Consider the following 26,487-nt stretch of genomic DNA (forward strand, 5'->3'; position numbering starts at 1 on the left):
TGGATGTACCTGCATCTTGGAGTTGACGTTCACTCTGGGACTCGAACACAATACCGTTTGGTCCAAACGCTACCTTACTGCACAGGCAAGTGGTTATCAAGACTCAGTAGCCAGGTAGATAACGCGATGGTGTTTGAAGCAAACAATACTGAGTTCGAGTCTAAGAGTGGACACCAACTCTGAGATGCAGGTACATTCAGCTGGCAAGTCCCAAATATGGTGGAATGCGCGTCTTGAAATTACACTATAAGGCACTATCCGTCTTTGTGTATAGAAGAAGTTTTTAGGTATTATTACAACGGTCTGACTTGATAACTTTAAATAAACTGATCATAAGGTGAATTATTTTTATAATGGAATATGTATGTTTAGCATTTTATTAAATAGAAAGTTGAATTTTGAACATTTCGTAGCTTAGTGTAATTAGAGTCTCGAGTTCCAAAATAGTCACCCCTTGATTTTTTTGTAGAGTATACTAAGCAGAAAACATGCCAAGAAATGCAGTTTTTTTAATGTGAGTTTGTCAGTATTTAGCATCTCAGAAATCCCTAGAGTTACAGTTAGAAGTCATGACCAAAAGAGATTAAACATGTGAGGGTTGAGGCAGTTACCTACTAGTGGTCCTGGATAATATTCACACAACATCGCTAAATAATTAAAGTTAAAATTGTAAACCACTGAGAAATGACTCAGCAACCTGAATGTTAAATGTTTACCATGAAGCATGCAGGTCTTGCATTAAAATTCTATTTGATGTGTGGATTTCCTCTACTAAAGAGGCCCATATTACAGCAATTCGGATATAGGATGTGTTTATGTTTCTAGTGGTTTCTTATCTAAAAATTCAACAATCCCTTTGAACATTCTAAACGAACACTGATTATAATTGATTGATCACTGGGTGGTGATCGATGTTATGTGTGTCAGGTCCTTCTTAGTGTATACCGAATCCTATCGACCAAGTTGAAATATGGCTGCTAGTGTAGGTGACGAGAATTTGCGTGCATTATTTTGAGATAAGATGGTGGTTGGAAGTAGTCAACAGAAATCTTCCGACCTAAGTTTCGTATTACTTGTCACTCGTCAACAAGTTGTATCTGTAATCTTGGCAGAACTGATGCTCCCTGATGGATTCTATCTGAACTAAGAAGGACATAACACACATGACATTGATCATCACCTAATGATCAATCAATTGTAAATACATCTCAGTTTTACAGGAAATCAGGTGTGGTTCGAATAGTTCAGTTTTAGCGTTTCTGATTGTCATGCCAAGTGACAAGGGAGTATCATTTCTCTAAAGATTACAGATACACCATGCTGACAAGTTCCAATTCGTATGAAATCCAGGTCTAAGATTTCTTGTTGACTATCTTCAACTATCATCTGAACACTAATCCATTTGATTTGATTAAAATTTCAAAACTATTCATTCGGAACATTTGATGTTCCATTGTTGTTGTTGCTGCTGTTTTTTTCTTTTTTTTTTTACTCGAGTTCCTTCAAAATAACCAAGAAAAAAATTGGTTAAATCTTTCTTTTTTGAAATTCTAATCAGATTATAATTATTATTTCAATTTCTCAAATATTTGACAGGAAGAAATGAAATCAATCAGAGTCTTTTTCCCCTTCTTCTTTTCTTCGTTGTTTTTTCTTTTTTTTTCTGATCACTTTCTCTATTTCACACCTTTCTCTTGTCATTCAATTTTCAAAACCTGTCAACTAATCGACCACATACAATCACATTATCTTACAATCCTTATCCTTATCATCATCATCATCGTTATCAATATTAAAGAAGATTTCTATCTGAATGCATTCAAGGATAATAATTGATAATTAATAATAATAATAATAATAATAATAATAATAATAATAATAATAATAATTGGATATAAAGAAGTTATGACATGAAAAAGATCAGTAGAGAAACTGTTCACTCCATCTATACATACATACATACACGTTTTCCTTTTATCTATTTAAATGAAACTCTGCCATTTCAATTCATTTCTTATATTAGTTTTTCTTCTTCTTCTTCTTCTTCAATAGATTCATTTTTATTAGAAAGGGTTTTTGTGGATATTATGGTAATTTCAATGGTTGAGACCATGAGTCAATTGAATCTAGACTACCATGGGAAACGTTGAAGAATTGGACGCCCGTTTCTTGCTAGTATCGATCTCCTTAGCAGTGCTCACCCGCGATCACGTCTCATAAGATTCAAACCCAGGACTTATTAGTCTCGTGCTCATTAGTGATTGGATTCAAGAGGTATTTCCTAGAGTTCTAGTGAGAAGGAGTGACCAAATGGAGTCCAAACAGGTCTGTTGTGAGATAGTAGCTCACTGATGACAATGGTGAATGTGTCGCTCTATTTCGTGGATTGGTTGAAGTTAGATATTAATATCGTTAGATACCGGCCGGCTTAGTGATCTAGTTGTTAAGCGCTGGCGCATAAGACCTATAGGTCCTGCTGTAGTGAACAAAACACGGGTGGGGACAGTCGAATGTACTTAACACAAAATTACAGCACTTGTTCATAAAATCTAACAATCATAAAGTAAATGCTTTATTTGCAAAACGTCCATCGATTGTCTCAAAGTGACTCAGACTTCATTGTTCTTGCATTGTCATACAAATTGCATTCTGTTTTCATTCTTTACTGTTCGATCCTCTTGTCTCTCTGCTGGCAGACCTTCTGTTCATGACTAACAACATATACTACTTATTTCAATATAAGTAGCACACACACCACACTGAATCCGACTCCTGTGAGGCGGGATCATGGATAAACACTGTTGACGAGTTTCATACTAGGATGAAACGATCGTTCAATGTTTCCAAGTTTTCCATGATGGTCTATCTTCAATTGACTACTCATGATGTCAACCATTGATTTGTTCTGTTTTACAAAAAGACACATCAATCACACATCCACACACACTCACAGATATATTGTACGCATATAAATGTGAGTAAAAAAAGATTTCGAATTACAGTATACCACAACTAAAACATTAATTTCAAACAAACAAACAAACAAAAAATGATCAAAAAACACAAATATTGATTCGAAAAAAGGGAACAAAGAACAACAACAACAACACCAACAACAAAAAACCCAGTGGCAAATCAAAACATCCCTTCATCATCATCATCATCATCATCATCATCATCATCATCATCATCATCATCATCATCATCATCATCATCATCATCATCATAACAATAAACAACTCGTGTTTATACAATAAACATTAAATTTTAATTAATAAATAATCTTCACATTCTATTTGATGGTGATGAAATGAATGATCTCAGAAAAACAACAACCATTTGAAAGTATTAAATGTAGGATTAAAATATTATAAATAAATAATTCTTTTTTTTGAAAGAGGAAGGGGTGGGGGGAAGGTGAAAGAAAAAAGAAAAAAATAGAAAAAAAAATGAAAAACGCCAAAAATTCTACACATGGATAAACATGATTGTCAAAATATCATTTTGATTGTTGTTGCTGTTGTTGCCGTTCTTACAAGATCATATTCATCAACAACAACAAAAAATCCAAATAGAATTTCAAAGAGGGGGGGAAATGTGATTGATCCATCTAAGATATATTTATCATTTTCATGGTATGTTAATGAATAATCTACAATCAATCAATCAATCAATAAATGATATTCTAAGAAACCAACCGTGAAACGAGTGAAAACAATAATGAATCAATAATCAAGAAAACTATAAATAGTGAAATCATCAATAAAAAGAGAATATTTTCTTTTATATTTTGTTTCGTTTTTTTAAAAAAAAGAAGAACAACGGCAACAACAAAATCAAACAAGAAGGAATGATATTTGTACATGGATAGATAGACTGGATAGTAATAACTTTGATTATAATAATAATAATAATAATAATAATAATAATAAACAAAATGGAAATAATGGATGAACGTAAGAAAAAAGTAAGTTATATTCTGATAATATTGTGGAGATTGTAAACAATTTTTGATTCAGATTATGAACGGATTAATGTTGTTAGGGTAGTATTGAAAACCTGAAAGTATTAGAGTATCGTTTCGTTTTATTTTGGCATTCCTGAAATGTGTGCATCCACAATGTTAGTCGTGGGAATCGAATTCAAATCCTCTGATCTCCTGTGTGAACGTACTGCTGAGGTGTCTCGCAATAGAATGAAACGATCATTCAGTACAGTAAGGTTTTCAACGATCGTCTAACAGTAATCGGTTCATGATCTCAATTGAAAACTTAACAATATTCACAACCTAATACTGATTAGTGCTGATTAGTGACTAGATTCGTGAGAGAATTCTTAGAGTTCTAGTGAGAAATCGTGATCAGTGAAGCTAATCCATGTATCCAGGTATCTACTTCAGTACAATTGAAGATGATCACGTGATTTCGTAAATTGGTTCAGATTAGAAATTAACACCGTTTGATACCGGCTCAGTGATCTAGAGGTTAAGCAGTCGAGCGCGAGACCGAAGGCTTAGAGTTCGAATCCCCCAAGGCGGGATCCTCGACGCGCACTTATGAGGATTCCCATACTAGGACGAAATAATCGTCCACTGCTTCCAGGTTTTCTATGGTAGTCTAGCTTCAATTGACTTATGAATTTAACTATTAAATTACTATAGTATTCACAATACCCATTTCTGATTATAATATTTTGCAAATGAACTATTTACTGTATGATTCTCAGATTTTACTAAGAGATTCGATTGTCCTCACATATGTTCCCATTCGACTACAATAGTATTACATCTATTTCTCTCTTTTGTTATCCAACTTCCCTTTCAAATCTTTACTTATTCATTTTATTGACTATTTTTAAATGAATAAATATGCTTCAGTAATTTTTTTTCTTTTCAACAAAGAAGGTAGATGCAGAAAGATTACGACGTAAGAAAATTAATCATCGTCTAGATCATCTTCGCAATATATTAGCACTCAGTAAAGATGTAAGTTTTATGCGTAATCTTTCTTACTGTATAGAAAATCATTTAGAAACTTGAAAGACATTTTAGTGTCAGTTACTATGTTAAGCCCATATAACCTTATTCTAGCTTCGGGACAGGTCAATTTTATCCGTTATTCTTCAGTCATGCTTTGATCTTGTTAATTATTCACTTATCAACCTTGACTGTTTTTATATGAACGTGTGTGAGTGTGTACGTCTTATCCTACTCATCACACATCTGTGACTTATTTTTACCTAACTATAAATATTGATTAACGCTTGATTAAATCGAGTTGGCTCACATGCCTTCTTCACCGCGCATCATTTCGCTTCGCTCTCTTCTATCCCCTTCGTCCGTCTAATTGTCTGTCCAGATCAACAAGTGTACAAAATATATGTATTCGAAAATCCATTCTCTTATTTGACTTATTTTAATTCCGCTATTCATCAACGTAATTTAAGTCGATCATTATATACTAGAATAGCCAGGTAACATATATAATATTTCGATAGCAATCATTCAATAACGACCAATCATACGATTTAATTGGAGTCAGATCTCGGGCCCTAAAAGGATGACACTTACCAATACAATAATTTAGTAATATTTTCTCTGATTAACAGACTGAGTCATGTATACTTGACTTATTGAATAAGAATCAATTGTTTTCAGGTTAAACATGCTTTCTTTATGTCAGATATTAAAAATTTCAAATCTGCACACAGAATTCTATGTCTACAATAAATTTCATTAAGACATCAATGTTAGTTAACACGAATTGCTGGCTTAATAAACATTGACGACTAGGCGGTATATTAAGCTTGGAAAATTCTAATTCCAAATCAATGATGCGCATGCGTCCCAGGATCATGTGTATGGACCAGCTGTTAGTCACCGGCTACCATGGGACTGCATCTCCTTACGATGCTCCACTCCCTTATGGATTAGACCTTTAAGTAGGAGGTTTCGGGTGTGACTTTCTAAGTAAACCACCTACTTCGGTCTGGGAACCCAGGCAGTATCGCAGCTCTAACTTAAATCGAATGATTTGTGTGGCGCATATCTATTTGGTGCATCCTCCTACCAATGTTTATGTGTTTAAATAAATAAACTGAAAAGTTCCCATTATATTAAAACACAATTTTGTGAGTGAAGAATATTCTTAATAATTTCTCATCAGGTTCTATAATTATCTCATATCCAAATTAATTATCCAAATGATGATCAGGTTTAAGGCGAAGTACATTTAAAATTGATAACATGAATCAAAGATTGTTCGTCATATAAAATAACATGATATTAATCTGCATATGCTTACTAGTGACTGGTTTCAAGAGGTATTTCCTGGAGTTCTAGTGAGAAGCAGTAACCAAATGGAGTTCAAGCAGGTCTGTTGTGAGATGGTAACTCACTGAAGAAAATGGCGGATTTGTGGTTCAATTTCGTGGATTGATTGGAGCTAGATATTAACACCGTTGGATGCCAGCCGGCTCAGTGGTCTAGAGAATAAGCGTTAGAGCACAAGACTAGTAGATCCTGAGTTCGAATCCCGCGGGGCGGGATCGTGGGCCAAGATAATAGGAGCGGTTGAACATACTTCTCTTGTATTCAAAGCTCTGGCTGTTTAATCCGTATAGCAATTGATTCAGCCATCTGTAGGATTCCTAGTTTGATGGATCTAGGAAGATTGCTGTTAACACGATCTATTAATACAAATGACATTATTCCATATTGTCTGTATCGTTGATTTTCTACACCTTGTTCAATAGTTAATTTTGTTATTGCATTGTAGATGACACGAATTCAAATACTCAAATATGCAGCTGACAAACTGATTGGTATACCTTTAACAAGCACTTCTACTACTGAATATAAATCAGATCCATTATATCTTATAACTGCTAAGCCATATGAACAAAATAAATTCCTTGTACATAATGACTCAATAACTGACAAGGTAATGAATATTAATATCGTTATCTGTTTGAATGTTTACAAATTCAATTCTTTATTAAACAGATATTTTTATTCGTAAATAACGTTTTGAATGAAGAACGTATTTCAGGAGTTAGTAACTAAGTGAATAACGCCATGGCGTTTGAAGCAAACGGTACTGGGTTCGAGTCCCGGAGTAGTCATCAATTCCGAGATGCAGGGACATCCAGCTGACGAATCCCAAATAGGATGAAACGCGCGTCCTGGATTCCATTACTAGCCACTATCCATATCTGCTTAACAAGCTTGTGGCAATATAGAGGCAATCCTCACATGATGCACATATGCCAACAAGAGACTGATCAATTGCAGTCCGAAATAACAATGGGAAGATACAAGTAAACAACACCAAGTGAATTTACAAAGTATTTCCCCTTATTTTTCTGTCATTAAATTTGATAAAATTAGAGATTCGATTGGTGAGAAACAATCAAATCTTTTTGGGAATTTAACAGTTGGACATATCTACATCTCTATGCTGATGTTCTCACTGAGACTAGAACTCAATAGGCATAAATTAGAAGTTCAGTAAGTTCCGAAGTTCAGGACACCTGTCACTTGCTGCTTTTAATTGATGATAAAGAATGTCTCGATTAGTCTTGATTATCATATAACTTTTTTCAATGGATCATTTGATATTGCCTACTAGTTACTATTCATGATATAAATAACTAGGGAACGTACAAAGAAATTCATCATCTAGGCATCCATTCAAACAGTTGAACTACCAACAGAGTGATAAATGGAACCCCAAACGGCAGTCGACTTATAGTAAATAACATTGATATTATGAACCGATCAATGTTAAAACCACCATTAAAAATCTGGAAGCATTGGACGGCCATTTCATTCTAATGTAGGATTCCTCAGCAATGCGCATCCACGATCCCCCAAACGGGACTTGAACCAAGGACTTTGATCTTGAGTGAACACCTAACAGAAACAATAACCGTGATGAAGAATGAATAGGTATAAAAACAATGAATAAAAATAATTCTTGAAATTAGAAAGCATCCAAATGATCAAAAAAAGTTGAATCCAATGTTACTATTATGCTACACATGAATTTGTTATTAAGGAAACCAATATTGCCGCTAAACTACTCAGATAGTCTACTATTATTCAATATTTTCTTAACAGCATCATTAGATTTTCGAAGCGGTTTAATATCACCAATTTTGATATACTACTTAAATACTAGGTTGCTATTTTCTAAATCTCACAAGGTAGGATCGTCGATGAGCACCGCTGAGGAGTCCCATACTAGGATGAAACGGCCATCCAGTACTTTCAGGTTTTCCATGATGGTCTCGCTTCAATTGACTCATGAATTCAACTATTAAATGTCCAAGTATTATGATGATTAAATATGTTTCAAATAACTAGTGATATCTATATCTGAGAGAGAGAAAAAAACACAATTTAAGAACTCTTCACTGCATATAAATATATATCTGGCTTATAATGAAATTATCTTGATTATACTTCATTAGGTAAAATTTACAAAAGCATCAATAGAACAATATCGTCGACGTCTAGAAAGAATTGAATATGATCGAATACATTCATTTCTTGGTGGTGAAAAGGTTAGTTTATTATTAGACTCTTTTTAATGACCAACTTTGTTGTTTAGTTTAAATCGGGTGAATTACAGAATGAGTTCGTGGTTATGCAATTGATGGTACGGAACCCGGGTTTAGGGTTTCTTGTCAAATACCTCCAACCACCAACTCAGCCCTATATAGTGCACGCAATGTCGATTCACCTAGACTAGTGGCCACATTGCTACTTGGTCGATAGTATTTGATCTGCACTAAGAAGGAATTGATACACATGACATTGATTACCACCCATTGATCAGTCAATTGTAAATATATGTAAGACCTACAAGAAACCAGTCGTGGCTCGGATAGCTCAGTGGTAACGTTTCTGATTGTGAAGGTGGGTGACCTTAGATCGAATCCATCGGCGTGCATCAGTTCCCTTAAGATTACAGGCACACCTTGTTGACGAATGCCAGATAGCACGAAACCCGGGTCCAGGGTTTCCTGTTGACTACCTCAAACGACCATCTGATAGTTGAATACTTAAACTTATTAACTAAGTATAATTCTATGTACTTGACTTTTAGGTAAACTTCATTATATTGGATAAAGAATAGTGATCCTAACTGGTTGCCTTTTCTAAATCCATATTCTAACCTATGAAAATAAGTAGGAACAAGTACTTGACGATGAGCTCATTCAATTGTAATCTTAATTAAATGAACAGTAAAAAAGGTTACACATATACTTGTTAAGACACTTTCATATGAAAACTAAAAGGTCAACCAGAGAGATTAAAGGTAAGTCGTAACAATAAAAAATAAAGTAAACAAAAACAATGTGATAACCATTTTGGATAATAAATCAGTATTACCAGTGTAGGGACAAATTGTTTTTGAACGCATAAAGGAGGTTTCAGCTTCCGTATAGCCAAGGCCTCAATAAAACTTAGTCTATACCCTTGAAGGCTTTTGTACAACACTACAAATGCTGACTTGATAATAACCTTATGACCAGTCTCAACCGAATGTTTCTCAATAGAGAAAGATGTCTGTCTATCCTGTGATCTTATTTGACTATTGGAATTCATTTGTATTCTGTAGCCATTTAAGTATGTGCTCCGCCACCCTAATTTACAGATCACAATTACTTCTCCCTATGTACATATTTCCGCGTATACATATAAACTGACGAGTCCCAAATAGGACGAAACGCGCGTCTTGGATTCCACCACTAACCACTATCCATCTTTTCTTAAAAAACTTATGACTTAAGGCAATATCGAGGCAATCCTCACATGATGCACATATGCCAACAAGAGACTGATCAATTGCAACCCTAAATAACAATGGGAAGACACAAGTAAACAACACCAAGTGAATTTGATATGTAAATCGTTTTGACGTACTTTATTTTTCATTGTTACCTTTAATCTGTCTAGTTGACCTTTTAGTTCACACATATAAATGTTATTAACATGTCTATGTGTAATGAGATTGTTCGAAATGTATTGCTCAAACATATTACATAATTCCGATAACCTTCACCTTCTCATGGCATTATCAAAGTTTATCAAAGAGACTAACTGATTTTAAAAAATAGGTTAATTACACTTTTCATTTCTGTTAACAAAACTAGTTAAATGTTGATATCTGACTTCCGTTTGTATATAAATTAATAGTTGAAATTCATTAGTCAATTGAAGCTAGAGCACTATGGAAAACCTGGAAGCACTAGACGGCCGCTTCGTTCTGTTGTGGCACTTCTCAGCAGTACGTATCCACGATTCCGTCTCAAGGGATTTGAATTCAGAACCTATCGATCTCGCACACCTACGCAATGATGGACGGTGGCTCAATTTCAGGAATGGATTAAACTTAGACATTAACACCGTTGAATATTGGCCGGCTCAGTAATCTAGAGATTAAGCGTTCGCGTGCGTGACTGACAAGTCTTGTACTAGAATCGTGAATGAGCACTACTATGAAGTCTCATACCAGAATGAAACAACCGTCTACTGTCTCCAGGTATTCCATAGTGGTCTAGCTTCAATTGACTAATCATGATCTCAACTGTTGATATTAGACTTCAACTTTATATTTCTTTACTTTTATTTAACTTTCTTATTATATTTTTTTATTATTTTAAAACAATAGATGTCCGATATACAATTATTAGATAAATTAATTGAAATCATAGAAAATATTGAAAATTTTAATAGAAATCAAAATTTAAATATGAAATTATCCGCGCCAATCTCATCACCATTAACAACAGCCATAACAACAATGAAAATAAAAATCAATAAAAGGAAAGGATTAAAATTATCGAATAATAATGATAATAATAATAGTCAATTCATTCATTCATTTGAGCAATCAAAAATCAATAAATCAATAAAACAAAATAATCAGTTCTATGAATATAATCAAATACAAAAAATCAATAATTTACAAAAAGAAATAAGAATGAATAAATATTGGCGCCCATGGGAGGATGAAGAGAATGAACAAGAGGAGGAGGAGGAAGGGGAGGGAGAGGATGAAAATGTATTTAGTTGAACTGATCATTTCATAATTGATTATTTTCTTCTTTTTTTTTCTCTAGAATTACATTGAATTAATTATTATCTGTGATGTAATGAAAACAAAACAAAAACTTTTTTATACATTAGAAAATTTGTTTTAAAACTTTGTATATATATATATATATATATATATATATATATATATATATATATATATATATATATAGATTTATTATAGAATTTCCCTTCTAGTTTTCCAACTCTCCTAGATGGACACGGAGGGTTCACCAACCTGATTAAAGCACCGGATATTTACTTTTCGTTCTTCCAATTATGTAAATAACAGTAATATCGCGAGAACGCATTGAGTAGGACTTCCCTGACAGTGGTTGTATACGATTGGTTATATGAGAGTATTTCGAGAGGGAGAGCTTACATCCTATTTTATAGAACGTTTTTACAAACTATTGAGCATAATAACATAATCATAACGGAGCTTAAAATAAGAGTTCAGTTAAGTAAGTTTATACTGAATTACTTACTTACGCCTGTTACTTCTCGTGAAGGAGCATAGGCCTTTCACCAGCATTCTCCATCCAATCCTGTCCTGGGCAGTCCTTTCCAGTTGTGATTCATCCTTTCCATATCTGCTTTTATTTCCCGACGTAATGTGTTCTTTGGCCTTCCTCTTTTCCGCCTTCCTTCAGGATTTCAAGTTAGAGCTTGTCTCGTGATGCAGTTTGACGATTTGCGTAGTGTATGTCCTATCCATTTCCATTGTCTTTTCCTAATTTCCTCAAGCTTGAAGCTGGTTTGTCCTCTATTACAGTCGGCTATTGCTGATGGTATCCAGCCAATTTATTATAAAATTCTCTTAGTTTATTAATCATACTAAGATGTACTAGAAGTTGTAGGAAAGATATGGTATAATTACAAGTTGTACTTACTGTCTGTGTACACAGAGTTCATATATAAATTGCTAAATTTTTAAACCATTTGAAGCTCACAAACTTTTGATTGATTCTCATTAAGAAACTATTTATTGAAATGGTCAATATACAAATTTCTATAACTGGATCTCATTGAACACCCCACTCTCGGCCGTACCAGGGCATTTGTGGGCAAACAGAGCTAGGAAGATTTGCTCAGACGATACTACAAGCAAGAAACCAGGGCGTATTCATAATATGTCGATTGAAATAAGTTATCCATAAAGCTTTCTGAAGAAATGCTTCCATGCAGCCAACAGGAAGATAGTGGCATCAACGGTTAGTAAGAAACCTCTCTTCCTGAAGCTACAACTCAACGGATATAGCTGGTGATATGCTACGAGATAAAATGACCAGGATAATGAAGAGGACGTTTAATGTCTATCGTTCTCCATCCTACCTATAGTGATTCCTCAACTAAAAGAGAAGTTACCTGGTTCAGACACATCTATGTGTATCTACGAATTCAGCTACTCTTATGGAGAAAGCTATACAGGGTGCACAACCAAATAACTGATCCAACGAGTTAGTGAACATCTCTCTTCATGGTTAGGAAAGCGTAACCTCATTTGATCGATCGTAGTCATGTAGTAGATAGAAATAGGTCATTTAAAGTGATTTATCATGTTCTTACTAGTTTTCTTTGTGGGGTTTGAATTCGCCTCTTACATATAGTAGAAGTTATAGGAATTCGAACTCACAATACAAGTCTTTGAATTCATAAGAAATTTATAACACTCATCCTTTACTTGACCGAACAAACCTTAATTCTATGGAATCCTAAAACCATTGTCAAATGCTTTCTGTTAAATAAATACGGGGTGGGAAACTATATTTTTATGATTAGTCTCAGATAAATACTTGGAATGGTTACCAACCTAGCATCATCTACAAAATAAATTGTGCCGAGAAAAACACTACATCGGACAAAGCGGACGCCCCCTTCACCTTCGCCTAAATGAACACCAATTAGCAGTCAAACGCCATGATACTTTCTCACTTATATCAATACACGTGGACAACTGCGGACACTCATTCGAAATGTAGAAATCTTGGACAGAGGAAATTCCAAAACCACCAGAGAATTCTAAGAAGCCTGGCACTCAGGTCAATCAGCAATCAACAAGCACATTGATATCGATCCAATTTATCAACCAATCAGGAAAATTATGCACAGATATAGGAACAAAAATCAAACCGATGGGAGACAACCAAAACAAAGAAGTAAACAATGTCAATAAGAACCAATCAATGTCAAGGTGTACAGAACAAGCTGTGAAACGCATATGGAGAAATTCGAACACTTCACTTCGATCTGAAGTTTGTGCTGATGATGTCGTTCAGAAGAACGACGAAAGCTCCATGACCAAACCATCCAGCTCAGAGAACAAAACTCCATCAAAATCATCCACCTGAGCTACAAATCTCCACCATAGACCCGCTCAATTTGTCTTCTCTTAGATTCTCAATTTTAGAGCTACACTGTACTCCTGAGAATTCATTTTCTTCATAAATCATGTTTCCTATGCCTAATCTTTTCTACTAAGGCTAACACTACTAGTATTTCTACTACTCTACCTATTTATTTGAACAAATAGATATTAGTACAAGGGGTCACCGGATACATATGCGCCACATAAATCTCATTTGGTATGTGTGAGAGCTGTGATACTGCCTGGGTGCCCAAACCGAAGCACGTGGTTTTCTTAGGGAGCCACACCCCGAGCTTTCGACTTAAAGGTCTAGTCCACAAGGCAGTGGAGCAACGTAAGGAGATGCAGTCCCATGATAGCCGGTGACCAACGATTGGTTCATACGCCATTTGTTCCTTGAGGATCCTGGAGCCCATGTGCATCATTGGTTTGAAATCACGGTTTTCCAACTCCCCTAGGTGAACTCACGGTGTCCACCAACCTGGTAAAAGCGCCGGACATTCGCTTTACGTAATCTCAATTTCGTAAACAACACCCCCGCCACCAGAAGGCAGTGAGTAGGACTTCCCTGGCAGAGGCTATATACGCGTGGCCATGTGAGAGCATTTCGAGAGGGAGAGCTGACTGTGCCCACTGTCGGCCGTACCAGGGCATTTGGGGGCTCTACTACTCAGGCAATTATATTGGTAATTTCATCTAATCGCACCAATGTAGTGTGACAACTTGAACCTATAAATATGCATGTGTCAGATTCTACGTTGCTGATGACCGATTAATTGGATGGATAATTCACATATATAATTTGTTAGATGGATTACAGAAACTCAAGTCGATTTACAATCAAGACTAATGTTGAGTTGTTACTTGGTGTTTTAACCAGTCACAGGTCCCAATCTCGTGTAATCTACTCTTAAATTCCTAGTTCTATGTTCTAGTTATGATGTTGATCTGCAACATCAATTATAATAAAATACTTTAGTATAATCAACTCTTTCAGTATAAAGAAAAGTAAAGAATTCTCATTCACTGTTGATGCGATATTATCTAGCATTATGCTATAAATAAATAAAAACTTAAGGAATAGACAATCCAACTTACATAAGACAAAACATCATGAAACGATATACAAGAGTAATTCCCAAATCACTATTAACCACTTCAGTCCAAAAAATGTAGAAAATTTACAATAAATAAAAAGTTAACCGAAATACTGGGTTACTGACTTTTAAGAAAGAAAGGAAATCAAGTACTACTAATAAACATGAACTTTTATTTAAATCAAATGCAAAAGGGTGAAATATTTCAAGTTTTATATTCAATTTAATTGTCTATTATTGTTTTATTATGCAATTCGTTTGATTAAATGAATTCCAGAATCTGTATATACAGGACCACACATTTCACCAATTTCTAATTTAAATGCAGCATCTTCAAATGGTTTTTGCATTTGACCACGACTAAAGAAATTTAAATCACCACCAGAATGAGCTGAACTGCAATCGCTTTCAGTTCGGGCAAGTTCTTCAAATGTATATTCACCAGCTTCAATTTGTTGTTTGTATTCTAAAAGAGAAAAGACAAGAGGAAAGAAAAAACACACTTGTGAATATGAAGAATAAGTACGAACTATACTAGGCAAACTAAACTAATCAGTTAATGAGAACACTTCAATCTTACAACAACGCAAGTTCAGCTATAAGCTGAATATCTCAGTGGGAATGCTTCTGATTAAGGCGTTGAGTGAAGTGAGTCCATATTTCACAGGAAACACCACAACAGGCACGTCTTAGCTCCCGACTTGCAACGAACAAGAAATCTAGGGGTCAGAGATGGCTTCCTGGCGACTATTTCCAAACGCCTCATTTTAAAAATGGTGTACACTATGTTCAATTAAACTAATGGCTACATTGAAATCAGGTCAAGAGAATTTGAAATCAAAGCCCAGGACTAAACAATAATACATCAATTACTACCCATTGGTAACTCAGTGTAAATTATAAACATTAATCGATTCTATATTTGTATATAAATTGCAGTGAAACAGGGATGCATATTTTGAACATTGAATTCATTTATACTGACCAAAAATAACTGAATTAGGAACTAAAACATTCCAGGTTCGTGACTTTTCAAATAGATGTTTCTCCATTTGAGAAAAGATTCTTTTTCCTAGTTATGTAGGGTTTAGGACCAGTTCATTTGTGTATCTTGACGACTATATTCAGTTAATTTAGTATACATTGATAAAAACAAATAAAGTCTTAGATTTCCGTTGAATACATTTCTCCAATCACAGAGAAATTCTTGGCATTTGTATAAGAATAGTTTGATGTGAAATGAGAGAAAAGATACCGATATCTTTTTCGCTGGCCTCTCTCATCATTCGGAATTATTTTTTACACCAATTTATTCAATGGTCATTTTAATCCTTTATTGTAGTCTAAGAAGCACATAATCCCCCAAAAATACACAATCGTTAAGCTTTAAAAGTATATATATAAACATATATCAGAAAGCATGAATTTCTAGTTATGAGAAAGGATAGCCAATTTATTAATACGATACACTCTTTCTTTGAAATATCTAACCCCAAAAACCATATTTACCATACATTGGTGACCTGTAAACCCTTTGAACTCCAGCCACATGTTTTTAGTATCTAATTTAGTTGAGTTTTTAATTTTAACGGAATACTAACAGATTAAAAATGTTTATTTGACCATTATTGGTCTCCATATTGACCTTTTATTGAAAACAGTAAAAGCTCTTCTACAGACTCCTGTTCACTTTCTGTTTATCATGTCCAATGAACATTTAATTAGATGACTTTCAATATCTAGTAATATTGTTTAAATGCAACACATACATCAAGCTTAAGAGAAATGTATGAAGTCAATATATAGTTTAGTGTTGTGCACAAAAAGTAGTAATAAACTCACTTTTTATTAAATCTAAGGCTTCATCTTTAGATCGAGTGATATTCTGTTGTTTCCAAGATGAGGGACGTCGAGATTCATTATGCTTCACTAGTAAATGTAAGCATCGAACTTTATTTGTGGATATGACTGGATGCTGAGGATATTCCCATTGTGACTCATTTGTAACTGTATTAACATAGTATGGTTTTCCTTCATAAAACATTTGTTTAGTTATAAAGAGAAACTAGAAACAAACCACTACTAGAGCTGATTCGAGATACCCAACCTTCAGGTAACGTAGACATAACAAGGATTTAGGATAAAAAGATAGTAGTACGAAACCTGAAAGAGAAAACTTTATCGATTAGGAAATTTATTCATTTGAACACAGATATTAGTACAAGGGGTTACCACATACATATGCGCCACACAAATCTCATTTGATTTGTGTGAGGGCTGTGGTACTGCCCGGGTGCCCAAACCGAAGCACGTGGTTTTCTTAGGCCACACTCGGAGCCTTTGGCCTAAAGGTCTGATCCACAAGACAATGGAGCCTATAGTATTTCAAATTGTGTCTTATACTTACAGTTAGCGATGCATTTTTCCGTTAAGCGGTCTAGTGAGAAAAACTGAAAAAAATTAGCAAACATTGATGCTTATTACTAGTTTTTGCTCGAATAGCTATGATTCATCATTATTATTATTATTATTTGAACACATGAATATTGGTACAAGAGCGCCAATATATATGCGCCACACAAAACAATGAGAATTCGAAGAGAAGTAGAAAAAAAAAAACTAAGGAGCGCAAAAGAAAAAGAGAACAATGACGAAGAGATTGGAGCAAGGTAGTGTGGTAGTAACGAGGGAACGAAAAGGTACAATCAGAAGAAATCTTTCAGGTAAAGGAGACACAACCACTTTTTATGAAGAAAGTAAAAGGTTACAGCAGGATCGCCACTGGCTTCTATTCTGAGCCATATCTGATAACGCCTCTAGCCACTGTGTAGCACCATCTCTCAGACCCCAACCAGGGAGTCGTGAAGGACCAACAGAAGCCAGCCCTTTGCAGCTTTCTTTCATACCACGACACCATGTCATGCACTGACCACCTCTCCGCTTTTTCCAATCAGTCCCAGGGTCGGAAAATAATGCATGGCGTGGAATTCTCTGGGACGACATTCGTAGAACACGTCCAAGCCACTGAAGTCGGTGTTTCAAGATGGTGACACCAATTGCATTATCGTCTCCGTGCCCGGACACACGATACCGAACCTCTGCATTACTGACATGGTGTTGCCACTGAATGTCAGCAATCCTTCGGAGACAGCGACGATCGAACACAGAGAGTCGTCTAACGTCCTCAACTCGGAGAGACCAGGTTTCACAAGCATAGAGCAAGACTGCTCTTACCGACGCGTTGTAGATCCGACCTTTTTACAGCCAGACTAACATCACGAAGGCGTCAAAGATGGCCCAGATTGGCATAAGCCACTCTGGCTTTCACTATACGTGCATTGATCTCATCACTCACACCCCCACCAGCACTTATGCAGCTACCCAGATACACGAACTTCTCAACTACGTCTATCTGCTCACCGTCCAGGGTGAGTACAGGATTAGAATCCTACCAGTCTAGTAGAAGTACTTTGCACTTCGAAGGTGCAAAGCACATACCATACCTACGGACACTGATTGCCAACTGATTAAGTGCGGATTGCACGCCTTGGGCATTATCGCACAGTAAGACAATATCGTCCGCATACTCAAGGTCGAGAAGTCTTTCTCCAGGCAACAGATCCACACCACCATTACTTACATTCATCAGAGCTGTTTCCAGAATGTCATCGATGACAAAGTTGAAGAGGAATGGTGAGATTGGGCAACCCTGCCTAACCCCACTGCTCGAATGGAACAATGAAGAAAGGTGGTTGTATGCCCTCACTCTGCATGAGGTGTTTGTATATAGGGCTTTTAGGATGTTAATAAACTTCTCAGACACACCCTTCTTCAATAGACAATCCCAGAAAACAGTCCTATCCAACGAATCGAAGGCAGCCCTGATGTCAAGAAACACTACGATTGTTGGCCTTTGAAAAGTATGGCGGTGTTCTAACATTTGGCGGAGGGTGAAGATATGATCAATACATCCTCGACTAGAACGAAACCCAGCCTGCTCCTCGCGAGTCAATCTTTCTAGGGTTTTGAACAACCTACGAAGAATGACGGAAGCCAATAGCTTGGACGCAATCGGAAGTAAACTTATCCCCGATAGTTGTTACAGGAACGACGTGAACCCTTTTTAAAGATAGGGACAACTATCGACTCATTCCATGACGTTGGTACACTCTCTAGTTCCCAAACCTTTGTAAACAACGTCGTCAATTCCTTAGTCAAAAAGTCACCACCATCTTTAAAAAGAGCCGGAGGTAAGTCATCTGGGCCAGGTGATTTGTAACGCTTCAAGAGTTGGAGTTCCTTGCGGACTTCCTCCTCGTTTGGTGGATCAGTCGTCACCGGCCATGGAGGGCAGGACAGTCTGACCGATGTTGCCGGAGCAGCAGGCCAGTTGAACTGCCCTTCGAAAATTCTGCCCATCGTCCAAGACGTCGATGGATGTTAGTGATTGGCATCCCATCATCCTCGTGGATTGTTTCACTCACACCAGACTTCTTGCTGCCAGTGGCTCGGATGAGCTGGAAGAGCTTCCGGTAGTTACCAGATGCAGCTGCTGCTTCCAGCTCATTAGCACGCTTCGACCACCAGGCTTCTCGGTCCTTACGCAAGCTTTGCCCAATTTCCTTACGTAACATCCTTCGTTTATGGTCAAACTCACGGTCACCCGGAGTAGACCGACGGGCTTCAATGAGTTGTAAGGAACCTGGAGAAACCCAGTGCTTAAAAGCGGGACGTTTCGCAAACCCACAACTGACTGTACCCGCCATTTTCATGGCGTCATGCAATTGCAACCAATGCTCATCTCTACTTTTCGGTGGAATAATACCTTGACTAGAAACTAACACGTTTCGATACTTACTTGCAACAGAAGTTGCAACCAGCTTGCTAATATCAATCCGTTGATGGCGGTCACTTCGTTGTCCACTGAAAAGTAAGGTAAGATTGGCGCAGACCAAGGCATGGTCAGAGTCCAGATAGGTACTCCAAAAGGAGCGGCAGTCTTGTACACAACCACGCCAGCGGTAGCTGATCGCGATGTGATCAATCTGAGTCCAGGCTTGAGATGCAGAGGGAGGACGCCAGGTGGCACATCGGCGATGACTGTGCCGAAAGTTAGTGCTAGCCAGAAACAGGTTGTGGTCTGTGCACAGTTGCAGTAGACGGTCCCCGTTATCTGAGCATTCAAGTGTCCGGCTAGTACTACAATATCTGTCGAACGCACTTTCTGGAGAAGAACTGTTAACTGGTGGTAGAATTCATCCTTGATTGCATCCGGGCTACAATCTGTCGGGGCATAGGCGGAGATGACGAAAATACATCGTTTCTCACTCCGATTTCTCACTTTGATGGAACTCTCTAATCTAACAGCACATAACCGACTGTTAATGGGGATCCAACCGATTAGTGCTGCCTCAGCTCTAGCGCTCAGTGAGACACCGACGTCAGCAAGAACAGACGAAGAAGCCACAGGGTCCCCGGATAAACGCACGTCAGACAAGCTTTTTGAATCGACAGATGGAGAGCGAATTTGTAGTACTTCACCAGAGTCTTGAATACGGGTCTCGGATAGACAACAAACATCAATATTAAGACTTTCCAAAGACATAGCCAGCCCTATCTGTTGTCCGACCTGCATAAATGTGCGAACGTTGAAGGCAGCCAGTTTGAATGGTGCACGTGGTTTCAGAAAAACTGCTTCAGTCCTCGTATTCGGTGGTAACATACAATTTTCAACCGGACAGTGACTCGAGAACGTTTAGATACAGTCGAATTTCCACCAAAGACGAGCCGCTGTATAAGTATAAAAGAGGGTGAATAATGTGGAAAATAATAATAATAATGATGATAATAATAATAATAATAATAATAATAATAATAACAATAATAATAGTATTAATAATGACAATAATTGTAATGATAATAATCTGAATCAATTGTTTGTTTTTCAAAGCGAGAAAGGTAATTTCCATAGGCATAAAGAGTTCATCAATTTGTGTGTGGGCTGTGATACTGCCCGGGTGCCCAAACCGAAGCAGGTGGTTATCTTAGGGGGCTACTCCCCGAGCCTTTGACCTAAAGGTCTAACCCACAAGGCAGTGGAGCATCGTAAGGAGATGCAGTCCCATGGTAGCCGGTGACCAACGATTGGTTCATACGCCATTTGTTCCCGCAGGATACTGGAGCCCATGTGCACTATTGATTTGGAATCCGGTTAAAGCGCCGGACATTCGCTTTTCGTCCTCTCATTTTCGTAAACAACACCCCCGCCACGAGAAGGCAATGAGTAGGACTTCCCTGGCAGAGGCTGTATACGCGTGGCCGTGTGAGAGTATTTCGAGAGGGAGAGCGGACTCTCCCCACTCTCGGCCGTACCAGGGCATTCAGGGGGCAAAGCCTATTACATGAGCTATTTATGGACGAAGCGAGACATTAAACCAAACTAAGTGTTAGGTTCAAACTCATGAAGTTATTAGAACTTGTGTTTCTAGGCGACTGAATCCCTATAACATCTATCCCAGAGAAGATTAAATTACGGGTAACTTCCAAGGACTATTAATGGACTAATGTTCTATAAATATTCTTATTGTATAACTAATCAACAATTAGATTATGTATATTTATATTCCCCTTATTGTAAGTTTTATTTTGATCTGTAATTTATTATTATACGATTTACGGTTCTTAAGCTATGATCAGTCTATTAATTACTATCTCACGCGTTCACAGCCACTTTTTGGCTTATTTGTGTACACGTTATTTTCTATTTTATGGTACGTTGCGGTCCGTTTGATTGATATATAAACCGAGTATGTCTGAAATAAACGATTCGATTCATATTGCAGAAGCTGGTATTGTGTTCTGGACTCAAGTGGACGGGCTAAGAGGACATAAGACCAATAAGGACGCTAGACTGCTCATACCGGTTGAACATCATTGGTTTGGCAATATAGTTTGCAAAGATATAGTGGAAACGTGTATATAAAGGGATACTGGAATTCAAAATCGAAAGATGAATCTGAACCATTGTAGACGAATTTGAGTCATCACACGTTTCTAACCACTGTTTACGATCATCAAGAGGACCCAACCAAGTAGTCTGCATACGCCAACGTGACCTAAACAAAGCCAGTGAATTCATGGACCGATGTTACATATTAGTTTAGCTACTCCTAGCCTACCTCTAACTTAATAGTAACTGTCGCCGGTCGAGAAAATGGTGCTTAAGCACTATTTAGTTTGTTTTGTAAGAGTTATGCTCTCCACATATAAAATATTCATATTCACCCTAGTGTTTACACCAGGTATACTTTGTCAGTGGTTTTTTATTCCACCAAATCATATTTTCTCAAGCCGTATCTTCGATGCCTAATGTCTTTTATTACCACTAATGCTGTTACTACCGCCATTACTCTGATTTACCCTGACAATTGTACCTCTCTGTGCTGATAGAGTGTAGTAACCTGAAACGATGTACGCATGTACTAGGTTTTATATTGCGTATGAATGACTAATTGGGTAGTGTGGAGAGCGTTTCATGGATTAAAATCGCGGGAGCAAAAAGGAAATAAACCTTCTATTATTAGGGTGTTGAAAGCTAGTGCTTTTCAAACACCATAAACGTATGCTATACAAGCGTTCATAGTTTCGGGAATAAAGTCAAAGCTAAGCTTCTTAACGGAAGAAACCTTTTTCACATCTGTATTGAATTCAGTGGGATTATTATTCGTGGAGTGCAGTATAGCATTACGCTCTCAAATGATCGATAGTAATTTTAAAAGCTACTGAGGCGTAGGAAACACTTCTGAGACATGTCATTTACAATGAGTCATGTAACATTTAAGTTTGGGTACTGTTTGGTTAGAAACATATCTAAACGATTACCACTGTCTCCCACTACTGATGAGAAGCAGTTTAGTACACAACAGCCACACATGCTTAAGGTGACAGATTCCTAATATTAAGAAAACTAAACAAAATGTTAGTTTCTACTCCATAGTTATATGGTAAATTCAGGCACAGTATGAATTAAGAGCAGTCAAAGCCGAAAGTTCATAAAATTGCTTCAGCGAGATATACTTGAAGAATAGTAATATTGACACTTCGAACCCTGAGATCAGTACTTGACTCAGGAAGCACGTTCTCGATTGCCTAGTAGCTTGGACCAGGTAAGTCAGTCGATACTGATGGGTTACACCACCGATTGTTGTAATCCATTATTGGTATTATTTCAACGCCACTCATTCAACATATCGCTTTTCCGAACTAAACTACTAAGGAATTAAAATGACGTTGTTAAGCCTATTCCTAGGGACAGAAAGAGGAAACTCATATCTATGTACACACGTCTGACTAGCACAGTGGTCAACGTATTAGAAAGCACTTTGAGATTAGTTGCTTGTTCACGTAGAATCACGAAGTCTGTTAACTTCAGGACGCACCTTTGTTGATAAACAACCTCGTCTGTCTAATCTACTCAGTTAAAAAGGCTACGCAGTGTTTCAGTTTCAGTTTGGGAAGGACAGGAGGCCTGATGGCCTGTGTTAGTCCTGGCAATGGTGGTCCCTTAGTTGATCCAACTTTCTTTTGAAAGAATCGACGGATGGAGCCTCAACCACGTCCTGAGGTAATGAGTTCCACTCGTTGATGATTCAATGGGAAAGTCGATAGTCAGCTGACAAGTAATTTGTCCTGGGCTTGTGAATTTTTTTTGGAGTGTCCTCGTAAATCCTCTGTTTTGGAAGACAAGGAAAATGAGGGCATATCAGGTGCAAATTTGGCACTAAGCAATTTGAAAACTGTAATCAAGTCGCCTCTAGTTCTGCGATATGACAACGGGAAAAGGTTCAGCTTGGCCAGTCGAGCTTCATACGGAAGCTTCGCTATTCCGGGAATCAGCTTAGTTGCCGTTCTCTGAACCTTTTCCAGAAGCTCACTGTCTTTTTTTAAGCAGGGGCTGACCGCTTGTATGCAGTACTCAAGTTTAGGACGTACGAACACTGTATATAAAGTCAAAAACGTCTTAGCGTCGACATGACTAAAAGCCCTACGTACTGACCATAACGTTCTAAAACCTTTCGCGGCTATTGCACGGCAGTGTGCAGTAGTCTTTAAGTCTTGGCTAACGATGACTCCTAAGTCATTAGATGTCTGGACAACAGGTAGCTCAGTGTCATTCATCGTGTATGTATCTGTACATTGATGACCGATATGCATCACAACACACTTGGAAGTATTTATCGGCAACTGCCAGGTTTAAAACCATTCAGATAATTTCTGCAGGTCATTTTGAAGTTCTAAGCTATCACCCTCACATCGTATCGTTCTCCATATCTTGACATCGTCAGCATATAGCAAGACCGATGATGATAAGAGACGAGGAAGGTCATTTACATACAAGAGGAATAGCACTGGCCCCCAAAACTGTACCCTGGGGCACTCCACTAAGCAGTTTCCCAGCTAGATAACTTTGAGTTCACCCGAACTCTTTGTTGACGCCCAACTAAGAAGTCTTTTATCCACATAAATAGATTGTCTACAATACCGACATTTCTTAACTTATATAACAGCCGGTTGTGCGGAACCTTGTCAAAAGCTTTGCTGAAATCAATGAAGGCTACTTCTACAGATAACTTTTGGTCCTTAAGAGCGCACCAGCTTTCACGAGCCACTAATAAGTTAGTGAGACAAGAGTAAACTATTCTGAAACCGTGCTGCTTCTCCGAAAGGATCCGATTTTTATCGAGATACTTAAACAGCTCCTTCCGAATAATCTTTTCTAAGATTTCAACAACCACACTAGTTAGGCTAACGGGGCGGTAATTTTCAGGTTTGTGTTTCGTACCTGTTTTGAAGACAGGATTTACTATGGCGTTTTTCAAGTCTTTGGGTAAACGACCCTGCGTTACGGATAGGTTAAAGCATGTACTTAAAGGGCTTGCAACGAAGTTAGATAATTCCTTCAGTAGCCTAGGATGTAATTCATCGGGCCCCATGGATTTACCTATGTCAAGCTTATTTCGTAGACCAAAGACATCGAGTCCTTTAATGGTCACGCTTTCCAGTGTATGTGTGGGGGGATCTGTATGCGCTGATGGGAAGGGTGCTTCTATGGTGTATACATTGCTGAAGTAGTTTGAGAATACTTGAGCCTTACCAAAGTCGTCCTCCACTAGTGACGCGGCAGTACTGTCTCCCCACAGAGCAGGAATATTTCCTTTTCTCTTTGTTCTTTGGTTTATATAAGAATACAAGCGTTTAGGACATTCTATGGATTCCTTAACAATATTTTCTTCGTACAACTTTCTAGACTTACGGAGGGTCGAGGCATAGGTATTCCGTACTTTTCTATACTGGGATTTCAAGGCAGTAGACTGCCTACCGATGTTATATTCTCACATTTTCGAGAGTTACTAAGTAATATGTCTTAATCAGGACCTATACAGAATCTTCCCATCTTCGGAATAACAGGTCCCAAACTCAGGGGTTTTTCGCGGAAATGAGACTAAAATCCTCGAAATTTTTACCACCTCGGAGTTTCTCCCGCAAAGTCTCCCCAGACTAAAGAGGAAATTACTCATTTGTAAGTGTTTTTGTGGAAAACCCCAGAATTTACGCAAGCCATTGGACTGTGTTACAATCTAAGTTCAGATTAAACATTTTCTTTGGCAGAAGACAGTGAGGATATACAGCACCCCAAGTAATGAACTCGACATCAAATATAGGTGCGAAATCCATGGTCGAACAAACAGTTTTCTCAGCTGAGAAGACAAAACCTTTATATTTTTATTACCTGTAGTTATCTAAACTCACTTAAGGCCTCGTGACAACTTGTCTGTTATAATTACCAGACACACACGACCTTGAAAGTGCAATGTTCAGTAACCAATATCTTTGTGATGAGCTTGTATGAACCAATTGATTTCTTTATGCTCACTTCCTGGTGTTTCGGTTCAGCTTCTGATCTTTGATATCGCCCGACGTGATTACAACGCCACTGATTTACTGTCACACAAACAGTATCAATTTTGACAGAACTTTAAATTTAAAACTTTAATGTAATCGGTGTCTGGGTAATAAAGGAATATTCCTGACATTGAGTTGCATGGTTATTATTTTCTTTTTTAAAACTCGAAATATTAAGCAAATCATTCAATATTAGTAGAAGCAACCGTGCTTTAACCACTCACAGCACCTACAGAGCTTGTAGTGTCGAGTAATACAATAAACCAGATGAGTTATTATGGCTTCTGAACAAGGCTATTTATCCATTCTTCTTGATCCACATTTTGACCCTGACAAATATCAGTTAATACGCTTGGCAGTTCTTATGTGAGTGCTTGTGTGTCTACCGCCTACTCTATTCCTCATCTGTCTTTAGCTTATTTTTGTTTGGTTATAAGTATTGAGTCACTCTTGATCAAATGGAGCCGGCAAGTTTATATCATCAGGCCTGTCCCTCCATTTATTTTCTCTGATTTCCCTTCAGAATCTACGAGTGCATAAAATACACCTATCCATAATTAGTTTTAATATTTGACTCATTTTATTCCGTTAATCTGTAGCGTGGCGTCGAGTTGAGATTAACTATGAACACCACTACCAAGAAACACGTGCCAGATAAATCAGAAGGCGAAGATCGAACGTAACCAGATTTATTTCGTTGGCGATCTCGTGGTATTGAACGAATACCGAGATCGTGCCAAGGAATGGTACAAGTGGAAGCAGGAGACAGGAGTACGTGCGAACAGTACCAAAAACCGCGGAACAATGAAGGAAGGTAATGGAAGCACAAAATGGCTATAATTAGCACAGTTAAACAAAAGCACACTAAAACACTTGTACAGTTGGTTATAATAATAATGATTGTTTTTATTAAACCAGTCGTGTTCTCGTGATAAATGTGAGTCACTACAGGAGCC

The 26,487-nt window shown here is 37.3% G+C and overlaps 2 protein-coding genes across 3 annotated transcripts; one reads left to right on the forward strand and one right to left on the reverse strand.

The window, feature by feature from the left end:
- Window positions 1-3,632: 3,632 nt before the first annotated feature.
- On the forward strand, window positions 3,633-11,211 carry MS3_00010515 (uncharacterized protein; the record flags this gene model as incomplete). Its single annotated transcript, XM_051218891.1, has 6 exons — window positions 3,633-3,635; window positions 4,904-4,984; window positions 6,777-6,941; window positions 8,473-8,565; window positions 10,680-11,072; window positions 11,131-11,211. 6 exons carry the CDS (start codon window positions 3,633-3,635, stop codon window positions 11,209-11,211), a joined length of 816 nt encoding a protein of 271 aa, XP_051072727.1.
- A 2,697-nt stretch (window positions 11,212-13,908) lies between these two features.
- PIN1_1 (Peptidyl-prolyl cis-trans isomerase NIMA-interacting protein 1) lies at window positions 13,909-25,438 on the reverse strand. 2 transcript variants are annotated; one of them, XM_051212543.1, is made up of 4 exons: window positions 25,359-25,438; window positions 16,647-16,732; window positions 16,412-16,600; window positions 13,909-15,035 (listed from the first exon to the last, which is right to left on the reverse strand). In XM_051212543.1, exons 2-4 carry the CDS (start codon window positions 16,693-16,695, stop codon window positions 14,815-14,817), a joined length of 459 nt encoding a protein of 152 aa, XP_051072728.1. In that variant the 5' UTR covers window positions 16,696-16,732; window positions 25,359-25,438; the 3' UTR covers window positions 13,909-14,814. The 2 variants fall into 2 exon arrangements, with proteins under 2 accessions (XP_051072728.1, XP_012795855.1); XM_012940401.3 differs by having other exon boundaries at window positions 14,720-15,035; window positions 16,412-16,732.
- Between the last annotated feature and the right edge of the window lie 1,049 nt (window positions 25,439-26,487).

This window comes from Schistosoma haematobium, chromosome ZW (genome assembly GCF_000699445.3).
Source record: "Schistosoma haematobium chromosome ZW, whole genome shotgun sequence".
NCBI lineage: Eukaryota > Metazoa > Platyhelminthes > Trematoda > Strigeidida > Schistosomatidae > Schistosoma > Schistosoma haematobium.